Source organism: Petaurus breviceps, unplaced genomic scaffold, assembly GCF_028583685.1.
Source record: "Petaurus breviceps papuanus isolate PSGF00001 unplaced genomic scaffold, PetGlider_PUasm1.0 178, whole genome shotgun sequence".
Classification (NCBI taxonomy): domain Eukaryota; kingdom Metazoa; phylum Chordata; class Mammalia; order Diprotodontia; family Petauridae; genus Petaurus; species Petaurus breviceps.
This window is the reverse complement of record NW_027185777.1, coordinates 11,290,836-11,315,711: the sequence shown is the minus strand read 5'-3', so window position 1 is coordinate 11,315,711 and position 24,876 is coordinate 11,290,836. Positions and strand designations below refer to the sequence as shown.

General features: G+C 36.7%; 1 protein-coding gene across 1 annotated transcript in view; it reads right to left on the bottom strand.

Moving 5' to 3' along the window:
• MALRD1 (MAM and LDL receptor class A domain containing 1) overlaps nt 1–24,876 on the bottom strand; it is a 930,206-nt gene that overhangs the window by 153,136 nt on the left and 752,194 nt on the right. The window contains exon 35 of the mRNA XM_069086118.1: nt 15,197–15,398. Coding sequence (XP_068942219.1) covers nt 15,197–15,398 — 202 coding nt within the window. The remainder of the gene's footprint in view (nt 1–15,196; nt 15,399–24,876) is intronic.

Genomic DNA, 24,876 nt, shown 5'->3' with positions numbered 1-24,876 from the left:
ATTAAATTAGTTTTGCTTGATGCTAACACCAACGTTTGGGAATAAGAACAGAGTTCAATAAATATTTATTAGAAATGGTTTTTGTTCATTTCATGCTTTCTTTACTGGAGACTTGTGAACAAGTAGCCTACTGATACTGGTGTGAGTCAGACACAATGGTAGGTGCTAGAGGCCCCAAATATTCCCACCTCACAAGGATCTTTCTATTTTCTGGCCTTGTGATGAAACTAAAAAGAATTAATAGTCACTTAGCTCCCAGTTAGTTAATATAAGACCTGAGGCATAAGATGAAGAGCTGAAAGGCACACCAGCGATCATTTATTTTAAGTGTCTCATTTTTTTTGGTTTGTTGTTCCTTTTTTCTAATCTTCTCATTTTACAGATATAGAAACTAAGGTCTAAGATCTTATAGGACTCAAAGTCATACAAAGTAGTACATAGCAGAACTTAGATATGAATATAGGTCTTCTCTTATTCCATGTTCATTTCCCATTGCCTTTTATTTTTTACTTTTTTTCTTTTTTTTTTGGAGGGGGGAAGGTAGGGCAATTGGGGTTAAGTGACTTGCCCAAGGTCACACGGCTAGTTTGTGTGCGTACAAGGTGTCTGAGGCTGGATTTGAACTCAGTTCCTCCTGAATTCAGGGCCAGTGCTCTATTTCATTGCGCCCCCTAGCCGCCCCATCCCATTGCCTTTTATAAAAGGTTAATCACAATCCTTTATAATTATGCGTCTACCAGGCAATCAACCATCTCTGAGTGCAGCCAGGCCACCCAGACAATTAAATTAAATTCAACAAACACACATGGTGTCATAAGCCTTGTTATCTGACTCCATGTAAAATCTATTTGCAAATCAGTATTATAAATATATCATCAAACTAGAAGGGATAGGAATGACAACAGCAGAGAACATGAGACATCCTAGAGGGACCTCAGGATCTTATCTGGCTTTTGTGACTTGTGTACTCATGCATGCAGAGAGGAGCCAGTTGTCTGACTGTCATTGCTCTAGGGGCCCACTCTATAAGAGACCGATTATTTCTGTAACCTTTAAAAGATTTTTATATTTTCATAATGAAATGGCACTTAAGAAATTTTCTAATTGTTTTTTTATTGTGATTATTAGGAAATAGATGAGAAACTTGGCACAAAAGCATGGCACTCTCTTGGAGTACTTTCTCTGCCAAAAGTAGAGTAGATAAGCATTTCTTAAATTACTTTAATGACAATTTCACATCACAAAGGGTAGAAAAACCAACAAAGTGGGAAATTTTAAGGGGAAGTGAAAAGTCAAACTTAAAATTTTTAACAGAGAGGAAGTCTGGGTAAAGCCTTTCTCTCTCTCTCTCTCTCTGTCTCTCTCTCTGTCTCTCTCTCTCTGTGTCTCTCTCTCTCTCTGTCTCTCTCTGTGTCTCTCTCTGTCTGTCTCTCTCTCTCTCTCTCCGGATTTAGGGAGAATAGATTTCAAAGAGGTTAGAGTAAGGACAGGTAGGATTCTGTACACTATAATTTGACAGGAGAAGTCAGTCAGAAAAAGGGGAAGTTTTCCAGAAGGAAATTCAAGAGAGTGAAAAACAAACAAATTTCTCATGAGTTAGAAAAGGGTGAATTGGAAAAAGAATCTAGTATACACACACACAGGAAATTCACAAAGCAATTTAGATGTTAAAGTAAGTTTAGAAAATGGAAGCAAGGGCTAGTAATAGAGGATGAGTACAACACATTTCCAGAAAGGCGAGTACCCTTAATTCTAGCTTCCCTCTATTTATTCTTTTTAAAATTGATTTCTAATATACCTATGTCAGTAGTTATGGTCTTTCGCAATAGTCTAAAAGTTTCTTGTCAGTAGGAAATGTTTCACTCATTGTATTTGATTTCCCCACATCTAGTAAAGACCTTGACACAGGGAAATCTCTTAATAAATACTTCTTGATTGATAATTTAATAGAAGAGTAGCACAGCACTTTAAATGTATTCTCACAAATGCTAAGGCTCAGAATTTATGAGATAAATATTAAAGCTAAGGGTAACAAGAAGGTATTTTTTTAATCTATGTTAAATAAAAATTGATAGTGCTACTACTTAGGGTGAATGAGACAATCATGACAAGTGGGAAAAGAGTAACTTTCTCTTATTTTGCTCCCAGCATTATTTTTATCTGTCATGAGGAAGGACCTCTGAATTAAAAACGACAGAGCAAAAATGGCTAATGGGGAGGATACCAGCGTAAGGTATCTTGTCTTTGATGACTTCAAGTCACATGGTTCAGATGAACACATCATTAGTTCCTTCCTAAAAGAACTGGCAGATGTGACCACTGAGCCACTATCAGTGAGAACTAGATAAGTTCCACAGGGTAGCAAAAAGGGCAAATGTTGTATATTAAAGAAAACGAAAGGAATAGAGGCCATTAATTTTAATGCCAGTAGGGATTATTTCATACTATGTACTTATATCCTCAGTGCCTAGTACAGTTCATGAAATATAATAGGTGCTTAATAAATACTATTGATAGATTAAACATAGTTTTCAAGCTAATGGACACTGAGTTTGACATGAAAGACTGGCAAATTGTCAGGATCTGTAATTATTAGGATGATCATTATACATCTAGAAAAGGAGATAGTAATCCTAAAGAGCCAGTATGACTTCTTCAAGAACACATCATACCAGACTAGCCTCATCTCCTTTTTTTACAGAGAGGTATTAAACTGGTAGATCAGGGAAATTACACACATACATTTATATAAATGAACATATCTACATACATATGTGTATGTGTATGGATAGTTTATCTAGATTTTATCGAAGCATTTGATAAAGTCTAAGTTTTTCAGGCTATTTTTTTTTGAGACTGATTCTCCTCTCCCCTAATCTAGAAATGAAGTGGCCACTCTTAGGCCTAATCTCACTACTGATTAACACATAAACTTTGACTTGATCCAGTTCTGATGTGGGTTAGTATCTCTTTCTTTGGTTAACCTGGCCCCATACCCAAGCATCACTTTAGAGGATCACTATATTAGTGCTAGATTTAGTGTGGATACGAATCAGCTTTAGTCTTATTGCATCTCAGAATTCTGAGTTCAAGAGATTCACAGCTTCATAGGCCCCTAGGTAAGCAAGAATTACCTACACATGACATGGTGAATGGATTTCACTTTTTTTTTTAATTCAATAAACACTTTTTAAGCATCTACTATGTACCAAGTGCTGTGATATGTACTGGGAATACAAATAAGAAAAAGGAAAATTCCCTCTTTGTTCAAGGAATTTATAATCTTATGGAGGAAGACAACACAAAAAAATGTGCAGGAAATTGGGAGGAGGGACAAGAAGGATAACACATCACAGGGGCATCTTGTTCCACAGAAGTGAAACCAGACAAAAAAGCAAATGCAAAGTGGAGTGTTTTTTGTTTTGTTTTGTTTTGTTTTTAACAAAAAGGTGGAGATATGTAGTGTAGATGATAATATGATTAATTAGGCAGATTTGGAACTTGTTTAATGTACAGACTCAGAGAGTATTTATTAATGGTTCAGTGCTAACTTGGAGCCCAATGGAGAAATTCTAGATACTCAAATTTAACCATGTCCTTGTTAACATGTCTACCGTGGCTTGGATAAAGATATAGGTGACCCATTCATCTAATTTGCAGACTAAGCAAAACTTGGAAGGATAGCAAAGACATTGAATGACAAAGTCAGAATTCAAAATTTATTGGGGTGGATCAAATAAGATGACATAGAATCAGGATGAATCTAAATAAAAAAAATCAAATACATGATGGCAAAGGAAAGGGGATGGCATTTTTCCTGAAAATATCTGGTAGTTTTAGTGGACCACAAGCTGGAAAAGTGTTAATAGTGTGATAGTCAAGCTAGGTTTGCTAATACAATCAAAAGTTACATAAAAAGAGGCTTCTTGTTCCAGGGTAGAGATATGATAGGTGCAGTGCAACTCTGCCCTGTGCAGAGCACGTCTGAAGTTTAAGTTCATGTCCATGCACGGTATTTTAGGAGAGACATTACCAGTTTGGAAGGTGTCCACATGAAGATAATTGGCATGGTGACAGGCCTCGAGTTTATGCCATATGGGAATTAGGTGAAGAAACTAGCGATAGTTAGCCAGAAGAAGAGAGGGAAGATATGAGAGCCATCCTCAAATATTTGAAAAGCAGCTATGTGGATTAGACGTTTTTGGCTTGGCTCCAAAGGGGAGGACTATGACTTATGAAACATAGATGCAATGAAGAAAATTTAGACTTAACAGAAAGAAAAAAAACCCATAAACTTTAGATCTGTTTAAAAATTGAATGTTAACCAGCAGTTAGTTTTTTCTTTATTATTGTAATCATTGGATATCTTTGAAGGCTGGGCCATCACTTATCAGGCATGTTATTGAGGAGAGTCTTGCTCAGGTATGAATTAGACTACCTGGCTTCTCAAGTCCTAACTTGATGATTCTGTAAAACTTGATGTAGCACAAGGCAAAGACAAGGTGAAAAAAACCAAGAATGAGAAGACAGCTTCACTGTCAAATTTCAGAGTTTCTATCTCCATTATTTGTCTTTTATAAAAGGAAAAGACAGTTCCCAATTGCAAAATGTTTTCACCCATCAATACCATAATAGCAGAAGAAAATGCTTTCATAGTTCAAGTTTCTAGTTTTTCATGGGAAGGAAATTTTTTTAAATTTGAAGTTTCTATGGTATTGGTTTACTTTTCCCCATGTATTATTTTGAAGCAATAAATTTTCATAGACATGTACTATCTATTCATGCAAATGTGTGTCTTAGGCAGTAAGAAACTGTATACTCTAAATAGGACAGAAAAATTATACTAAAATGGATAAGGTCTTACAACCTGAAGGGGGAAAATAGGGCAGACTGACAACAGTTTGTTGAAAGGTAAGAGAATCTATGCAATTGTGAAGGCTTTTTGTTGGAGTATGTGTGTGTGGGGGTGGGGGTGGGAGGGGGGAATGGAAGAGCCAATACTAGCAATACCTGTCTCTTAGGTGTCCAGAAATGGGGTATTGTTTCAAGATGACTGATGAATTATTAAATGACTGTATCATGTTTCTTTAGTTAAAGAAAGTGTATAGATATTCTTTTTCCATCAAAGTCCCAATGAGACTAAACTTATATTGTGCAGATTTAATGCAACAATTTACAATCTTCTGGTTCAGTCCAGGCTAACAGGCCCTGACAATGACTATTTAACTTCCTTTCCCCCCTTATTCAAGCAGGAATGCGGAAGTCTTGCCAACTAGTGTTGCCAATCAGCAAGCAGCTAAGTGAGAGCAGTCCCCTACTGTAAAAAGTGAATTTCTTCCATTAGCCGGAGAGGAGAGGGCACAGGTTTTCTTCCCTCGGGCTGGTCTATTACCAGCTTTAAATGACGTTGTTTTTTTTTTTTTATGTTTGTGTCTTTGGCTTACAATGTAACTACAGCAGCAAAGAGAATTACCGCATCCTTTCATAAATTGTGAGGGTCTTGTGTCTCTCTGTAGGAGATTTATTACCTAATCATATCTGTGCAACCCAATAAGTGAAATAGAATTTACTGATAACAATTTTCTCACAGGATTCATAAACTCAACACCACTTCCTTTTAAAAGAAAAGAAGGGCTTATCTGAGAGAGATGGACAGACATAGATAGACACACACACACACACACATACACACAAAAACAAAATATGCCTTAAAGTAACCAACAACTAAAAATGTAACTCAGACATTGTGTTTTAAAAGTAGATCTTCAACTTTGTTATATTTTATTAACAATAGGAATATTTTATTTTTATTTATCTTTTTCCTGGTTTTAGTCATAGTCGATTGCATTCATGAAAACTCTTCCCTCATTTGACTGGTATAAATTTGACATGGGGCTAAGTGAATGAGAAGTCTTCCTCACAGTGGAGGAGAGAGATAAGAATGCCTGGATCTCTCCTTGGTCTAGCTAGTGCTTCTTGATCCCAGTTTCTAGTTCATATTTACACAGTGCTCAATAGTTTACAATATTCTGCCTTCACAATCCTGTAAACAGTTTATTACAGCTGGTACCCTCTCCATTTTAGAGGTAAGGAAATGGAGAGAACAGAGAGGTTAAAAGATTTTCCCATAGTCACATGACTGAGAAGTGTTGGTGAGAGTATTTCAGTTGAGGTCTTGGGAACCAAACTCCATTGCTCTGTCCACTACAACATGTTGTCATTAAGCTAATATAACGGAGCCTTTTTTTTTACGGATTTTAAATGAAAGTATTTTGATTTTAAAAACTGGTGTTATTGGGGCGGCCAGGTAGCACAGCAAGTAAGAGCACTGGCCCCAGTGTTGGGATGACCTGAGGATCGAATCCAGGCTCAGACACTTAGCACCACACCCAGAAATAACTGGCCATGTAACCTTGAGCAAGTTACTTAACCCTGATTGCTTTAAAAATAAAACTGGTGTTATAACTTTAAAATTTTATAAGCTTATTTTTCTTAAACATAGAGGTTTTGACATACATTTTCAATTCCCTTTGTTCAATGAACCACATATTTATCAAGCATTGGTTGAGTACCAAATATACATAAAAATCCCAATAAAACTTGGCAGCCATTTTAAGGCATACAAAGAAATTAAAAAATATGATCTGTTTTCCTATTCACAATAATATGATGTGATGAGAACCAAATGAATTATTATTTACATTTTTACAGGCAATAAAACTGAGGTACAGAGAGGTTAAGTGACTTTCCTATAGTCATTAACCTAATAAGTGTCAGACAAGATTGGAAACACTCCTGAAAGTCAGGAGTATGCTAGTAGATATTTAACAACTAGCTCTTCTGAGCAGAAAATGTATACATGCCATGTCTAAGTTTAAGCTGAATTATTAACATTTTTTTCTATCACTTCCTTACATCTAGAAAAAGAAATAACCCAAGCTCTGATTTGTAGCACTGGACAATTTCTGAAGTATAATAAATATAAATTCTCACACTGCAAATTTAATAATTGACTCTTTTTTTTTTTTTTGCTTTTTGTGGAGGGGAGAAGGCAGGGCAATTAGGGTTAAGTGACTTACCCAAGGTCACATGTTGGATTTACACTCAGGTTCTCCTAACTCCAGGGCCAGTGCTTTATTCACTGCACCACCTAGCCACCCCAATAATTCACTCTTGACTCTTGAGAACCAGTATGAGCTGACTTTAGCACACCCCTGATCAAAATTGCTTTTTTCCCACCGTACTACAAGTTGGTTTGAAAGTGATATTGCATTTGTGAAGTTGACTCCAGAGAGTACAAACTCAGGCAGAATATACCAAAGAGTAAAGGTTTCACAAATGGACTCATGTATGGCCTATATATCAGTAGTTCAAAGATTGGCCTAGCTGAGTTTAAAGAGGCCAATCACCCAAAGGATAGGACACCAGAGTTTTTTTGATGACTGTAACCCATATAACCATCTACTATAGTACAATGATTCCTGTACGTGGGAATGTGCTGTCACAACTTGAATCAAGGATTCTTGAAATATTAAATTCTGTATTTATGCTTAATTGAATCAATTCCTCTGGTTTGTCCAAGATGTTTAGCCCTCTACCAGCTACTACAGAAAGTAGATGTAATCAGAGCCCTCAGGCAGCATGACAGCATGTGAATGCTGACTTGATATTCCTTAGGATCTATAACTTCCCTGATGGCCAGTCTTTGAAAACATGTCAAACACTTCTTAAGGATAACTGATACAGGACAAGGTAGCTTTGTTTTTTTTTAAAGCTTCCACCTTTAGAAACTCCCTTGACTAAGGAAAGAATGCAATCTAAAAAAACAATAAAACTCTCAGCTGACTCGTAGTGGCTGGTGATGTGTCATTGCTCAGAGCTGCCAACCAACTGCTGCAATTGCTTCCACTTAGGAAATGTTGCCCTGGGAAACCTAAAGTAATTAAAGTGAGGATCCAGAAGTTATAATGCAGAAAATAAAAGGGAGAGCCCAGAGTCATGAGCCAATCTTCTAAATAGGAAGAAAATTACATGTACAATTTAACAGAAACTCCTGTTGTTAAACATTTCCCTGATTCCCCCTGGGAGCTGATGGTCAAGAACCTGACTTCTTGGTGAAATGGGTGAAGGGAGGTATCAAGTTAGCTGCTTGTAATTCCTGAATGGTGAAAGAACTTAAGTCTGGGAGTCAGGTTTCAGAGGGAAAGAAATCTAGGCTTTGGTTTGATGATTTACTACAACTCTATTAGTAAGTCATGTGGATTCATTTTACTGTCTACATACCTCTATGTCTAAACTGAATTAACTAAGAATTGGATCAATCTGGTGAGCCATGTTACAATTACAATTCATTCATCAAGCATTGGTTGAGTCCCCAATCTACATAAAAATTCCAATAAAAGTTAGCAGATAGCCATTTTTAAGGGAATCAGAGAATAAAAAAAAAGATTATCTCTTTTCCTATTCACAATAATATGATGTGGCAAGAACCAAATGAATTAGTATTTACATTTTTTACAGGCACTAAAACTGAGGCACAGAGAGGTTAGTGGTAAAGAGCAATGGTTCTGTGGTATAAGAATCTCTATTCATATTCCACCTCTGCTATTTACTGCTATGTAGTCTTGGACAAAACATTTAATGATTTATCATCTGTAAATGAGGAGTGAGAGTTGGACCATATGCCCTCTGAGATCTCTTTGAGCTGTAGAGCTTTATGAGGGGAAGGTGATGATGATGATGATGAGAAAAAAAATAATGCTTTAAAAGTCTATTCAAGCTTAAAATGATAGAACCATAAAATTTCAGCACTAGTAGGAACACAAAAGGTCTAGTCCAATGATCATATTTTACAGAAGAGGAAACTAAATTTCATTGACATTATATTCAGATATCTAGTTATTAGAAGAGCTGGGATATCAGTCCAACCACCTCCTTTTTTAATACAAATGAGGGAACTTAGACCTGGGAAAGGGAAGTGACTTCTCTAAGGTCACCAAGTAACAAGTTACAGAGCTAGAATTTGAACTCTTTTATGCAAGTTCCAAATTCATTGCTTTGTCCACTTCAACATGATGCTTGCCTCAAAATAATTGAACTTTTTCCTTATTTGTTAATTTAGGTTCCTAATTATGAGCCATAATTAACTGTGAGGGTAGCTAGGTGACACAGCATATGAAGTTCTTGGCTTGGAGTAAGGAATACTTATCATCCTTAGTTCAAATATGGCTTCAGACATTGGCTGTGTGACCTGAGGCAAGTAACTTAAAAAAATTGTTTGCCCCAGTTTCCTTACCTGTAAAATGGGGATTATAATAACTGCAACTACTCAGGGTCAAAGCTAGATGATAATTGTAAAGCACTTACATAGGACAGTGTCTGGTACATACTAAAGGCTATGTGAATGTCAGCTGTTATTGGAGTTTTATAGCAATGTACAGTGTTAAAAGTTTTATAGTGCGAAAACAAAATAGAAACAGGATCCCCTAAGCCATGCATAAGACCACATATTGACCTAGCTTTAAAATGTATTAGCTCTATTTTATTGTAGTTGTGTTTATTTTTGTAAAATACTTCTCCATTACATTTTAACCTAGTTTAATCTTGGGAGTGTTAGGGGCTACATCTAAGTTTGACAACATTTATTTTTTGTGGCATTAAATCTTCTCTGTGAGGATGAATCAAGTTGGGGGGGGGGTCAGGTGCTTAGAAATACAGGGAGATAATGGAGGGACCCACCTCCCCTAGAACCAAGCAGTTTTCCAAGTCAGATGGTTTGGTACTTTCTCATACAAGGGTGAAGGGATGATTCCCATTCTACCCCAGGTCCTAAACACTGTTGGGATAGCTCCATTTGATCTGGGAGGAACTGAAGGGACAAGGTTTCCTTCAAAAATAAAAAGCTGATTTTGTCTTTTTTTTTCCTTTATAGTCTTCACTTGGGGGGAGGCTACTATAGCAACAAAACACACTGGTTAAATACTAAGCAAGAAGCAATCTTTGCCACCACAAAGAAAGTTTCTATAAATATTTAAGAATATATAGATTCTTTTCCTTTTTCCCCATCACCTTGGGAAATAGAGCTAATAGTTCTATTGCTGGGTCAAAGGGTATAAACAGTTTTATAACTATATAATCTATATAGATTCTTTTCCTTTTCCCCATCACCTTGGAAAACAGAGCTAATAGTGTTATTGCTGGGTCAAAGGGTATAAACAGTTTTATAACTCTTTAAGCATAATTCCAACTTGCTCTTCCAAAATGTTTGGATTAGTTCACAGTTTCACAACAGTGCCTTACTGATAAATAGATGTATAGTATGGTTTTACATATATTTAGAAATCTGTGTCAAATGGTAGCCTTCTCTAGTGTGGGGTGGGGAAGGAGGAGGGGAGACAGTTTAGAACTTAAAATGTAACAAAAAAAGTAAATGGAATTTTTAAAATGCAATCCTTAGCAAACTTTATGAAATACTCTTGATTTGCTGAATCTGCATAACTATATTTGGGGACAACTGTGATTTTTATTGGTACATGTGGAGCCACATTAGATTGTGATGCACTATTTTTAAGATTCTTTTCTGTATGGTACTGGAGAAGCAAATGGGAGATGTTTATGCCTCTATGGCACCCTGGTGGACTATATTGGATTGAGGAGTTGAATAGTAGATGCCAGTCAGTCAGTTTGCCAAGGACAGGGAATTTTTTTTTCAATCAGGGAAGAATGTAATAAAAAACTGGGACTGGTGGGCATTTATGTACTCATCTGATGATATCTCCAGACAAAAGAGGCTGAGGAGCCCGAGTCTAGAAAGGCATTATAATGTGTAAGGGCAGGACCCACTTTTCCATTTGGAGCCTCTGCAGAGATTCTGTAACTGGCTATGATCTGGTAAGCAGGGTGTGAAGCAATGAGCCACAGCTGAGAACTGTCAGAAGCACTGATTGCCCAAATGGAGCATCTTATCTCTCCTCCTAGTGTCTATTCCACTGCTTTTTGAATGAGAGAGGTAATGTAGGGAGCTTCTGAATAGGGAGATGCTCTGGGTGCTGCCCATCTGGGACACCATGTGACCTTCACATTTGGGTCTCTCTTCTTTGATTCTTTCTGTTTATTCTCTCTGCTTTTAGAGGAAGAAATATCCGAATTGTCTTTGACGTTGCAAGCTTCTAAAAGTCGGGAGAAGGGATCTATAAAAGGCTACATATCTATGCTCCCCTGAAGATTTCATTTTATTCTTTGACACTGGCTGTCCCCTACATCTGGAAGGCTCAGTCTACCTCACCTCTTCCTCTTCATTTCTTTAGTTTACTTCAAGATTGAATGGAAATTCTACCTTTTACAAGAGGTCTTTTCTGGTCACTACCTTAAGTCTTCCCTCTGACATTACCTCCCTTCTACTCTCCATATGGGCAGCTGGTGGTACAATGGATAGAGCACCACGTCAGCCATAAAGAAGACTCATCTTCCTGAGTTTAAATCTAGCCTCAGACACTTACTAGCTGTGTGACCCTGGACAAGTCACTTTACCAGGTTTGCCTCAGTTTCCTTGTCTATAAAATGAGCTGGAGAAAGAAATGGCAAACCATTTCATTTTTTTTTTGCCAGGAAAACCTCAAAAGAGGTCACAAAGCATCAGACATGACTAAAGAGCCTCTAAACAACAACACATTCTATATAGCCTTTATATTACTAGTTATTTATTATATGTTTATCTTCTCCATTAAAAGGTGAGCCCCTTGAGGGCAGGGATTATCTTTTCTTCTTTCAATATATCTCCAGTACTTTACACAGTGTCTGACACATAGTAAATGCTTAACACAGTAAGCTTGCTGAATACCTGACTTCAAAGTCTTAACATTGGAACAGAAACTCTGGCAAGGCCTAACAATCTAAACAAATTTCAGTCTAAGGCTGATGACCAAACTTCATGAAAGGACTAGCCTAGCTACCTTTAAGATTTATAACCCCAGAAGGCTGGCCACTTGGTGATGATGATGATGACAGATAATAATTATGATGACGGAAAATAATGATCATGACAGTGATATGTATGTGTGTGTGTATGTGTGTGTGAGGTGGGGTTGGGAACTCATGAAGAATTTATGTAGCTGTAAAAAGGCTGTGCTCTTCATCATAGGAAGGAGTACCCATACCCACAAAACTATGGGTTCTCTGGAAACTGGCCTATGTAATATGTGTGGATATGTATGTATGTATGTATGCATGTATGTATGTATATATGTATAAATGAATTACAGACACAAGTAATAATAAATGGATAGTATTTATATGGTGCTTTAAGGTCAATTGTCACAACAACCCTGAAGGTATTTGCTATTATCCCCATTTTGTAGGTGAAGAAACTGAGGCTCTGAGAGATAAAATTCCTTTTTCAGGGTCCTTCAGCTGGTGTCTTAGGCAGGATTCAAATCTAGGTTTTCCTGAGTTGAAGTCTAGCATTCTAACCACTATACCTACACCAAATGACCAGCATGCACACATGCACGCACACACGCACACACACACACACACAGCTCTATGGAAGACTTGATAGAGTGCTAGATCTAGAATCAGGAAGACCTCAATTCAAATCTAGTTTCAGATATTCACCAGCTCTGTGACCCCGAGAAAGTCACTTAACGTTTGCTTTCCTCTATGTCCTAATCTGTAGCATGGGGACACAACAATAACACCTATCTCCCAGAATTATTTTGAGGATAAAGTGAAACAACATTTTTTAAAGTGCTTTGCAAACTGTAAAGTTCTTTATAAATGCAAACTATTATGAGAATGATGGTGATATGCTGGCATAAAATGGCAGACCTCCATTTAGTAGTGCAAATCCTATTGCTGAAACTGGCTATTTCTCTGACATTAACACGTCATTTAACCTATTTGAGCCTCAGATTTTTCAAATGTAAAATGAGGAGACTGAATGAGATGTTGTCTAATATGGCTTCCAACTCCAATTCTGTGACTCCATGTGTGTGCGCACACATATATATGCATGTGTGTGTGATCCCATGATAACAGGATCATAGATTTAGAAATGTAAGGGGCCTCAGAGGAGATCTCATCCAACCCCCTTGCACACATACACACACACACCACCCTATGAAAATATTTTTCAACATTTATTTCTCCCCGGAACCCAATAATTATAAATCCAATAGCTATACACAGTGAAGTTATACTGGTCTATTGTTTTCATCATGCTGAGGAAGATGCAAATTGAACCCACAATAATTTTTCAAAATATCATCTCAGATGGTTTGCCTGTGGCCAGGCATTTCAGACAATTTTCCAGTAATCAATTGGATTTTTATTTATTTGAATAAAATTAATCACTATATGCTAGATATTACCACATCAATAAATCTCGCCTAAAGACATGTCAGTCCATGTTGTGAGCAATCTTTCTGTAAATAAGTTAACAATGGTGGCAAAGAAAGTGATGGTAACAGGAGTAAGCAACAATCCAATTCAGAGCATTCTAAAAACATCTACCTGAGTCCTTCATATAAGCCATTTAGAAGAAGCTGTTCAAAAGCCCTCTGAACTTCAAAATCCTCTGAGGACAAAAACTCTCTAATGATAAGGCAGGTTGTGGTCTGATTCCCCCCAACCCCCGTTTTCACCTCTGGTTTCATCATCTCTGACAGAAGAAGCAGCTCTCTGCACTCAGTGATAGACAACCAATTCACACATACACTAGATGTTGAAGCTGCTGCCCACACATTCAGATGTCTGATTTTCTTAAGATTGATAAAAATAGCTTTTAAAACAAATTTCCTCATTTTAACCTTAACTCCAATGAGAAGGTGACAGTAGTAATTAACTTCTACTGCCTATTGAGTGTGGAATGAGTTGATGAACTCAGATGGGCAGCTGGGACAGAGGTCCCAAGAACAATAGCAATTTGAGACGGTACTATTATGAGGATTTTTGACTACCATCAACACAAAATAGCAAAAACTTTTCTGTGAACAAGGAAATTTGGTATTGGTGGGTAAACAGAGTCAGGGTTTTTTATAAAGAGAGAAACAAAAATGTTTTTATAAAAAAGATACATAAAAATAGAAGGATAAAATATGATCAGACTAACAGTGTCTACACTACAAATCTGTGGGACTCGAGACAATTGGAGAGGATAAATAGAAAAAGGCTGACTTGCCAACGTGTTGGCAAATTCAAGTTTCACATCAGAGTTGGTTGAAGTAAACAGCTGATTTTTTACAGTTTCATTTTTCATCTTAGAGAAGACTTATACAGAAAAAAAGTGAAACCAGGATTAAAATTGGGACTGTTTTAACTATTAAGCTGTCGTCACAGTACAGTCAATAGAAATTATAAAAAATGCAGTTAAGTACTGACTTAATGGTCTCCTTACTTAAAAATTGTCTTTTTCCATCCCAAAGAATGACACTGTTCTTTTTTGTTTCTTATGGGCATTCAGTGTCTTGGGTTTGAGATTATCAAGAAAAAATACAGTTATGGAAGCTCTAAATTAAGAATATTTCCTTTTCTCTACATGTTTCATTTTTCAGTCAGACTATTCCTCTCTTATGAACATGCATCTTTTACTTTGATAACAACCAACTGGTTCCAAGTATGGAATGCCCAAAGCAAAACTGGGAAGAAGGTGAAGCTTGTCTCTGCTGACCTCCCAGACACCTTGAACCCTCATGATTGTTTTTGGTTACCCATTTGGGTTCCCCGCCCAAATATTCACCAAGACTTGCTTTACTGAGGCAATATTACCTCATGTTCCAAATATATCCTCTCTTTGGGAACCTTCCACCATCTCAAAATGCCTATTCTTCCAGTTAGCCATTGTAGCCAGCTGTTAGGAAAAGAACTGTCAGAATAAGTTAATTCACTCTAACATGTAAATGAGTTCTGTCCTTTTAACAGTATTCACTTCAGAGCATTCCCTAAGAAATAGACATTTGCCAATGAAATGAATAGATCTCTAGTGGCAGTAGAACAAAATAGAGACAAAATTTTAGCCATGTGTATAGTAGCAACGTTTTTCTGGTGCTTCTTTAATTTCAGTACATATCATCTCCACCACCTGTGTGTGTAAATATCCTGAGTCACAAAGGGACATTACCAGATGGTCTCCTTTTCTCTATGGTTATATACACAAGTAGCCACCATTAATAGGAAACAGGTTTCTTTTTACATTATTTACCTCCAGATGTGCATTCCAGGGTGAAAGAGATATCATCAAGGGCAATAAAAGTGGGCTCATCTCCTCCAAGGTCAGCTTCAAAGGCCACCTTAAAAGGGCCATTACTGGAAAGGGGAGCATTTCCATACATCCAGTCCCTGCCTTTGTTTCCAATCTCAGACCACACCAGAATGTCCAGTCCAGAATCTTCTACAATATACACCTAAAGAGAGAAAAAGCAAAGGAAAAACAACTCTTTAGAATTTGATATTTAAAGGCACTACTTTAACTACTAGAAACTTGAGATTTGGTAACGTCATAAAGACTCAGGGTGTTGCCTGGGCTTAAAGCTATACAATGTTAGACCTAGATTAAGAAATTAGAAATATTTATCTTAGGGGAAAAAAAGACTTAGATGGGCATCTAAAAGCATACCAAGCATTTGAAAGTTTGTTATGTGAAAGGGGTGGAGAAGGCAACAAGTATTGATTTAAGCACATGAGCTAAGGTATTGTGCTAAATGTTTTTCTTTTTTTTTCCTCTTTGGAGGGAAGTTGGGGTTAAGTGACTTGCCCAAAATCACATGGCTAGTTTGTATGTTAAGTGTCTGAGGCTGGATTTGAACTCAGGTCCTCCTGACTCCAGGGCCAGTGCTCTATTGACTATGCCACCTAGCTGCCCCAGTGCTAAATGTTTTCAAATATTATTTTATTTCTTCATGTGGAAGATGTATTAACTTTGCTCCATTTGATTTTATAGGGATGAGCTAAGACTGGTCATTGGATGGTTCAGGGAGTTAGATTTTTTTGCCTCTCTCTCTCTCTCTCTCTCTCTCTCTCTCTCTCTCTCTCTCTCTCTCTCTCTCTCTTAGTAAGTAGCAAGCATTTATATAACACTTTAAAGTTTGCAAAGGATTTTACTTATTTTTTTTTTACTTAATCCTCAGAACCACTCTGTGAGGTAGATGCTGTTATTATGTCCACTTTACAGTTGAGGAAACAGAGCCTGAGAGAGGTTAATTGCCTTGCTTATTATTACACAGCTATGAAGTGTCTGAGGTAGGAAATAAACTCATATCTTCCTTAAGACTTGCATATTGTCTCCCACATAAGGCCATAGTCTCCTTGCCCACAGAGGCTTTTTCTATGTGCCTTTCTTTGTACCCAAAGCGTTTAGCTCTGTATATGTCTCAGAGTAGGTGCTTAATAAATGCTTGCTGATTGACTGATTATTCCTGACCTCACACATCTTCCTAATGCAGTCAAAAGAGAACTTGATTTGTTGTCCTAAGAGCTGGGTACAAATACTGAGTCTTCCACTTACCATCTGTATGACCTTCTATGATTCAGTTTCCTCAATTATAAAAATTCAAAGTTATAACCACACAATCTTGAAAGCCTATTCCAACTTTAAATCCTAAGAACTAGTGTTTAGAGCTGCCTCAAGGAGGATGAGCTTCCTCAGTAGGAAGTTAGTCCCTCATCACTGGGTATACTAAAGTAAAGGATGGATGACTACTTTTTTTGGTGCTCCAGGTAGGATTAATGATATTGTAGTATTTGGGCCAGATGATCACTGAGATCTCTTACACGTCTAAAATTCTATTTTTTTACAGAAGTAAGACATTTGTCTTATTTATATAACTTACATGTAGAATACATCATATAAAATGACAGGCTGTAAATATCAAAAGGTGGAATGAAGGTTGCCAGGAGAAATATTAACAATCTCAGATATATCGACACTCTGAGAGTAAAAAATAAAAAAAGAATTAAGAAGCCTTTTGATGAAGGTGAAAGAGTAGAGTGTAAAACCTGGTTTGAAGCTTGATATTTAAAAAAAATGAAGATCATGGCAACAGGTCCCATTACTTCCTGGATAGCGGGAGAAAAAATATGGAAGCAGGTTCTGGTTTTATATTCTTGAGCTCAGAGATCGCTGCAGACAGTGGCTGAAGCTACAAAATGAAAAGACACTTGTTCCTTGGAAGTTAAGCTCTGATGAATCTGGATAGCATACTAAGAAGCAGACACGTTACCTTGCTGATGAAGGTTCATATAGTCAAAGCTATCATTTTTCCAACAGTAATGTATGGCAGAAAGGGTTGGACTACAATGAAAGCTGAACACTGCAGAACTGATGCTTCCAAATTGTGGTGCTGGAGAAGATCTTTGAAAGTCCCTTGGCCAGAGAGGAGATCAAATCAATTAATCCTTAAAGAAAATAATTCAGACTATTCACTGGAAAGATGAATACTGTAGCCAAAGCTTAAATACTTTGGTCATGTAATGAGAATCCAGGAGTCATTGAAAAAGACCCTGACATTGGAAAAGATTGAAGGTCAAAGGAGAAGAGGATGGTAGAGGATGAGATGGGTAGTGTCACTGATGCATCAAACATAAACTTGAACAAACTTTGAGAGATAGTGGAGGATAGAGAGGCCTGGGGTGCTAGAGTCTGTGGGGTCATGAGTCTAACATGACCTTAGTGTGTCATGATGTGTTCTCAGAGATGTACACCACTTGAAATTATTGACTCAAGACTACTTAATGCTTTTGTCATATTAATATTAGGGGAGAAAAATGTACTATTTCAACATTATTATCTCTACAGAATGCCAATGCACAAACAGACATGAAGTGAGAATCTCTGACTGCTAAGCAGATTCTTTAAATCAAAAGTAGGATTTTATATTTGATAAGATGAGAATGTCTATAATACATACGGGAATAAGTTAGTCTTGTTTTACCAAAAAACAAACTAGTTGACTCAAAAACATTTGATTTAATTTTTAAATCAGTTAACAATCTATATGAATAGTCAGCAATATTCCATTTTTTTTAAATATAAAAGAAAAATATTTCAAAGTGGAGATAGATTTTGTTATAAAAACAACTACCCAAGGTCTGGTGAGATCCAATGCAAGCTAAACTGATTTTCTTGGACAGTTTAGTCATGCTATTTGAAATATAATGGAAACAAAAATACAAGTTTTTAGTTATACAAGTGCTTTTGGAAAATTTTCAGCAAATTAAAAAAAATAGAAATAACTCCGTATGATTTACATATTATTTCAATTTTATATTTTCTGTTTTTGCTAGTATTTTCTTCATGGGTAACATGCAGCTAGTATTTTTTTTTCCCATCTTTGAACAAGACTTTTGATCATCAGGTTTCCTCCTATGGTCCCTCAGTCATTTTTCATTCTTTAGTCAACTTTAATTCTCACTTATACTTCTTTCATTCAAGATCCATTTTATGTATTCCAAATCAGCAAAGGAATGATTAACAGTAGGGGGAGCAAATGTTTTGACATTTGGGGCAGCCTATAGAATACCAGTACCATTCCAGAAAACCAGAAATGAGGTGGGCCTCCATTTTTGCATTCCCAATATTCACTAGTACAGAAATTCTATTTCCAAGTCTGAAGCTCTAAATGATTATGAGGTTTCAATAAAAATGCAAAACACTAGAAGTCAATAAATCCTGAACTTGGATAGAATTTAATGAATAACTATATAACCCTATAGAAACATGGAACAATTTAATGGAAAATTAAAATTAAAATCAAACTGAACATTCTACAAAAGTATATATTATGCTTGTTTCTTAGACAACAATGAGCTTTCAGCTTATGTTTCTAAAATAGTTCAATTCATATCAACAAATATTTCTTATGTCAGTTATGTGCACAGCACTCATAAAGTAACTAGAAAGAGACACAAATGTAGCCCATGTTTCAACTGAGGGGAGATAAACTGGGTTCACTCTTGAAGATGGATAAATAATTATACTCTATATGGCTCACATCTTCCCACTTAGGATTACCTGTGGATTTATCATGTATTGACTCTCATCATGAAAAAGAAAAAAAGGATCCTTACCACTTCTGCAAACATTAAGGCTAATTCATCAAGCATAGGAAGAGATTCATTTAACCTGGAAGAAAATTCGGAGGACTCACACCCCAAACCATTACTTAATTTAAAAATACTCAATAAAGGAAATGGTCCTTTCCCTTTGTGGTGTGCTTGTAGTCTGCCCAGTAATCTATAGGCATATACTCTAGATTTATAAAATTACCCCTGGGGTCAAGATCCTTCCAAAGAAGGAAAGTCTTAATTAGATTGCCCAGTTAATTATACAGTATAAAGCACCAAGAGACTGAAAAATCACACCTTGAGATTCAAGTGTTACAGGATATCTTTAAGTACTTAAGTAGTCTATTTGCTAAATTAAATGAAGAAGCAACTGGAGAGGCTCAAGCCCCCTATGTCATTCTTACGAAGAATGGCCCAAAGACCTTTTTCCCACCATGGGGAGTCTGAATATCAATTAGCGATCAATTTGCTAGGTGTTCCTATTCCCTTCTCCCAAATTCCTCATCCTATTTAACCTAGATAGGAACTCTATAAAAACCCACCATGTTTTGGAACCTCCTTCTACAGGACCCCAATGGTGATAACCTGTTTTGATCTATCCTTCAAGTTGTATTAAAGGGACAATGAGTAAGTAGACCTTCTTGATTGGAGCACTGTCTATTGTGAGCTCTCTAGAGGAGAGGATTATAGATTTAGTGTTGGAAAGGATATCAGAAACCATCTACATATCAACACACTCATTTTACAGCAAAACAAAGCCGTGTAATGATAAGATCAAGTCAATTTGCACCCAAGCCCAACATTACCTCCTATCCATCAGAGTCAAAGATATTTCAGTAAGAGCTCTAACTCTTAGAGCTCCCATTCTTGGGAAAGTGCTTGTAATATTTTAAATGGAAAATGAGACCCCAGAAACAAATGCTTAAAAGGAATTCAACTTTTGTTAAACCAATTGTATATTCTACTGGCAAAGAATGGACTGAAAGTGCAATGCAATTAATTCTAATTCCCTGAACCCAGTGATAACTTTTGAAGAGCTGGTCTATTATGACTTGGTTTCTATCTCTATATTCAAAATTTTGAGGGTAGAGAAAAGCCAGAATCAAATTAGTATCTAATATTCTATGAATTGAAATCAATATAAAAGGAGTTCCAGTGGTTCCCAAAATAGTTACATCAGCATTTCTGTGAATGTGAAGAAGGTATTTAGTGTAAAACCTGAAGCTCAAAGTAAAATAAGAACCAGGCAATTTGACTAGTCCTTGACTAGTAAGGTCAAAAAAGGAATTCTACCAATGCCCCCTTGTTTAAGTTAGAGAATACAGCTTTCTCGAATGGATTATGTAAAAACACACACACACACACACACACACACACACACACACACAGTGAGACTTAAAACTGGGAGAGATCTTGGAAACTTTCTACTCTAGTCCTTTAATTTTGCAGAAGATGAAGTTGAAGCTCAAACTAGTAAGTGACTTGTTCAAAGTCATGTAGGTTGGAAGTGGCAGAGCTAAGATACGAACCCAAGAAAATATGCCATTAATCTTGCAATCTTGCCACTGTACTACTGTGTCTGTGATGAATGAACAGAACCAGGATTCAAGAGGATCTTTGGCTTCACATCTGCTGTTCTGTCTACTGTCCCATTTGCCTAGCTGATGGCTTATACTTATGCTAGGTTCTCCTGACTCGGTTACCCTGCTAGTAATAATAGTTTACATTTAAAGACTGGACAGCAATATAACTAAAGCACATCACTAGTTCATCACATCTCCCTTTCCTATAAAGCCAAAGGTTTAAATAATGTGACTGGTAACATGCATTTGAGAAAAGAAACTGTCAACTTCAGGAGGACCGAGAAAAGGCAGAATAAAGAGGAGGGAGTGAAGCCACACTGATTTTCTTGTTCTATTTGACTTCATAATTCAAAATTTGTTGTTTTTTCATACTAAAAATAAGGAAGTACTTGGTATTCTGACAGTGAGCTCAGTAGGCCTCCTATGCTAGCTTGCCCCCACTCCTCCCCACCCATCCTATCTTCCTCCTTCCCCCCACCCAAGTGTGGTTAATTGGGCAGGATACTGTAGAGTTGACTTAATAAAATCTATCAGTACATTTTAAATATGCTTTAATAACAGTGGGCTTTAGACCTAAAGGAGTAACCGGAAAACTTGATTTTTTATTCCCTTGGGTCTCATGCTGATTCTGGATGATTCACTCATTTAACTCACCAAAATGAAGATGGTGCCACTTACAATGGACCCAATTCTTGGTGAGATCACCTTAAGTTTTTTCACATTACAATGTTAGGAAATGATACCATAAAATTAACATTGCCAATCACAGGATCTTCGGTATTAACAGAAGATATTTGCCCTGTACTGAGTCAGTAAAAGATAAAAATCATGAGATCAAATCATTGGTTGCAAGATACCCAAAGCAAGCATTTGGAAAAATTGCTGAATGTGGAAGTTAGAAGGAGCCTCAGAGATCATCCAGTTATCCCTTTGAACCAGTAATGTATGTCTTTAGAACACATCTAAACATTCTCAGATCTTCAAGACCCAAAGGACCAGTTGCCACTATTTACTGCAGACCTAAGGTAGTAGGAACAGAATGTTTTGCTTGGGATTAATTGAGAAAATCACAGAATCATCCATTTAGAGTTAGCACAGATTTTAGAGACATCAAATCCAATCACCTCAAACAGTGAGGAAACTTAGGCACAGAGAAGTTACATAACTCACCCAGGGTGTCCTACATAGTAAATATCTGATATGGGATTTGAACCTGGATATACCTGACTCCAAGTTCAGGACTTTATCTACTATATGCTGCTGTCTTAGAATCACCCACACTTCTGCTGATGTTTCTTTATTAACCTCTACAGGGGAAACCATAGGTACATAGATTTAGAGCTGGAAGGGACCATAGAACTTATTTAGCCCAACTCTCATTTTATAGATGGGGAAATTGAAATGATTTATAGGTCACAAGTCATATAGGGAGTAAGTGGCCTAAGATCTCTCATTCCAAATCCAGTGCTCTTAGATATCAGCTTTAAAATAGAATCATAAATCTAGAACTAAAAGGTACTTCAGAGGTTTTCTTATCTACCCTTTCATTGTACAGATGAGGGAACTCAGACCTAGGGAGGAAAATTGATCTGCCCAAGGTCATACAGGGAGGGTCAGTAGTGCTGAATTTGGATCCAGGTTCAAATCCACTCCACAATATGCCTCCATTTTTAAAAGGGTCTTTTCTACCATACTCTTCAACATTGGCTTTTCAAGAAAAATGCTGCCTTTATATCTTAATGAATGAATGTAAATATCTGTTTGGTACTAGTATGTGCCAGGCCCCATGTTCTCAATCATATCAAAATAACATTTTCTTAAGTATTCAAAGACTACAGCTTCTCTAACTTTGAAATCATAAATGCCCAAACTTCTTGGCATATAAATGGACAATGGAGGCTGTATTGAAGGGATCTGCAACCACATTTTTACTGTGCTGAATTTGAGACATTGGCTCATTACAAATGGCTAAGTACCATGCATGAATTTTAAGGGTAAATAGCCTAATGTACAACCTTGGGTCTCAGAAATATTTTCTTTCAATTTAGGCAGAGAAAATTTTGCTCACTTCTTTTTTCTCCTCCCCTGGTTCAGTAAAATTATATATACATATATAATATTATATAAATATAATACAAGAATATATAAAAATAAATATAATAATAAACACATTTATATATGTAATATAAATAAAATATGTAATAACATATATCTGTATGTATGTAGGTACTTTAATGATGAAAAAACTTGGTTCCTCTTTCTACTTACTCAGTCAAACAACTCTACCATCATATTTCTATCTAATTGCCCCTAAGGACAGATTGAACATTATTTTGAGAGATTGCTCTAGTCCCCACAAAATGATGATTTCTCTGACTTTGAATAGCGTATTTCAGTTCAATCAGAGGAAACCTAAGGCAAATTTCAGTTACCAAAAAAAAAAAAAAATAGAAAAGAAAGAAAGAAAAGCTTTTCAGTGACCTTACAGTAGTTTAAGCACATACAGTACCTAGGTTTTTTAACTAAAATAAGAAAACTTGCATGGGCAATTATAAATTATACACCTATAAGTCATTTTTGCATTTATAAAATGTGCAAAAGCTTAACTAAATTAAGTGCTATAGGGGCGGCTAGGTGGCACAGTGAGTAGAGTGCCGGCCCTGGAGTCAGGAGGACCTGAGTTGGGATCCGGCCTCAGATACTTACACACACACACACAGACACACACAAACTAGGTCATAACTTGGGCAAGTTACTTAACCCCAACTGTCCTCCAAAAAGCAAAAAAATAAATAAATTAGTGCTATATGCTAAGCACAATGCTTTGGGGCTGAGGATAGTCAGGATGGTACCCTTCTACTGCCATCAACAACCTCTCCCTCTCAAGCAAGGAACACTGTGCCCACTTAATAGTCACAGAAATTAAGACAAAGGAAAATTAAGCTTTGCATCTTACTGATGGAGCTAGGATAAGCATCCAAGGCTTCTGCTGTCTACTACAGGGTTCTTCCTGCTACTCTGTCCTCTTATACTTCACTGCCTCATAGTAAATGAAAAATAAAGTCCATCGATATTTTGACATACATAGAAACACGTTTCGATCCGATTTTTTTTTCTTTTTCCAGTACATTACACCTTGAGAGTTGACAAATGCTAACAAACGACAAAGCAAACTTTCCATGCATATTGTATATTTCCAACTGGAAGCTAAAGTCTGATGTCAAGGAGTAGTTCATATCTTAATCAATTGACTTTCAACATTTTCTTCTCTTGCCTTATTACAAAATGTCTTTCTCCTGTTTTCTTCTTCTTCCTTTTCCTCCTCCTCTTCTCCCTCTCCCAAATTTCTTTTTGCAGTAAGAAGGCACACCTTAGTAGTAATTATTTTAAGATCAAAGGTGTGATGATGCATTGGGTATTCCATACCTGAAGCTGTCTGGTTTCCTTTTCATTGCACATGGTGTTATTTATTTGACAATTATAAACCATGTAAGAACACATTTCTCATTTTCCTTGTCTCGTAGAGTAATTAAAACTGGATTTTTTTCTGCCTTTTTTCTTCCTTTTAAATTTTTTTTGGGGGGGGAATTAAGTGAGAAGGAGAAAGAGCACCAGTAAACATTTTTCTTTCTTTTTTTTTTCTCTCTCACTTCCTCTTTTTTTTTTTTTTTTTTTTTTATTATTCACTGTGCCACCTAGCCACCCCACCAATAAACATTTTTAAGGAGTGAAAGGAAAAAGGTAATTTTTGTAACACATTGCATCTCAGGATCCCTGGTAATTTGAAAAGCAGGATGCATATCACTTTTTGCATTACCAATAGCAATCCCAGTCCATGATGGTAGTTCTTGGAGGCTAAATGATTTACCGCAAAGCCCCTCCACTATGAATTCGAGGTCAAAAATCCTACTTCACTTTCAAATTCTACTGGGTCAGCCTTTTCCTATTATAGGACAATGGGCACTTACAGACTCTATCAGATAAAACAGCACTTCCCTAAGAGAATTCTCTTCATGTATAGTTAGCAAGGCAAAGCTTTTAGGGAAGAGTTTAGGCATCAGAATATGAAGGTTAGAAAGAAATTTAGAGATCATAGATAGTATTGCTTTTCAATGAAAGAAAATGAGGAAACTGAAGAACAGAGGGGGAACAAGATTTGGCCAAGCTTATGAGGAGTGTTGATGACAATAAGACCCATCATCCCAGTGCAATGGCTCTTTTCCTATATACCATATTC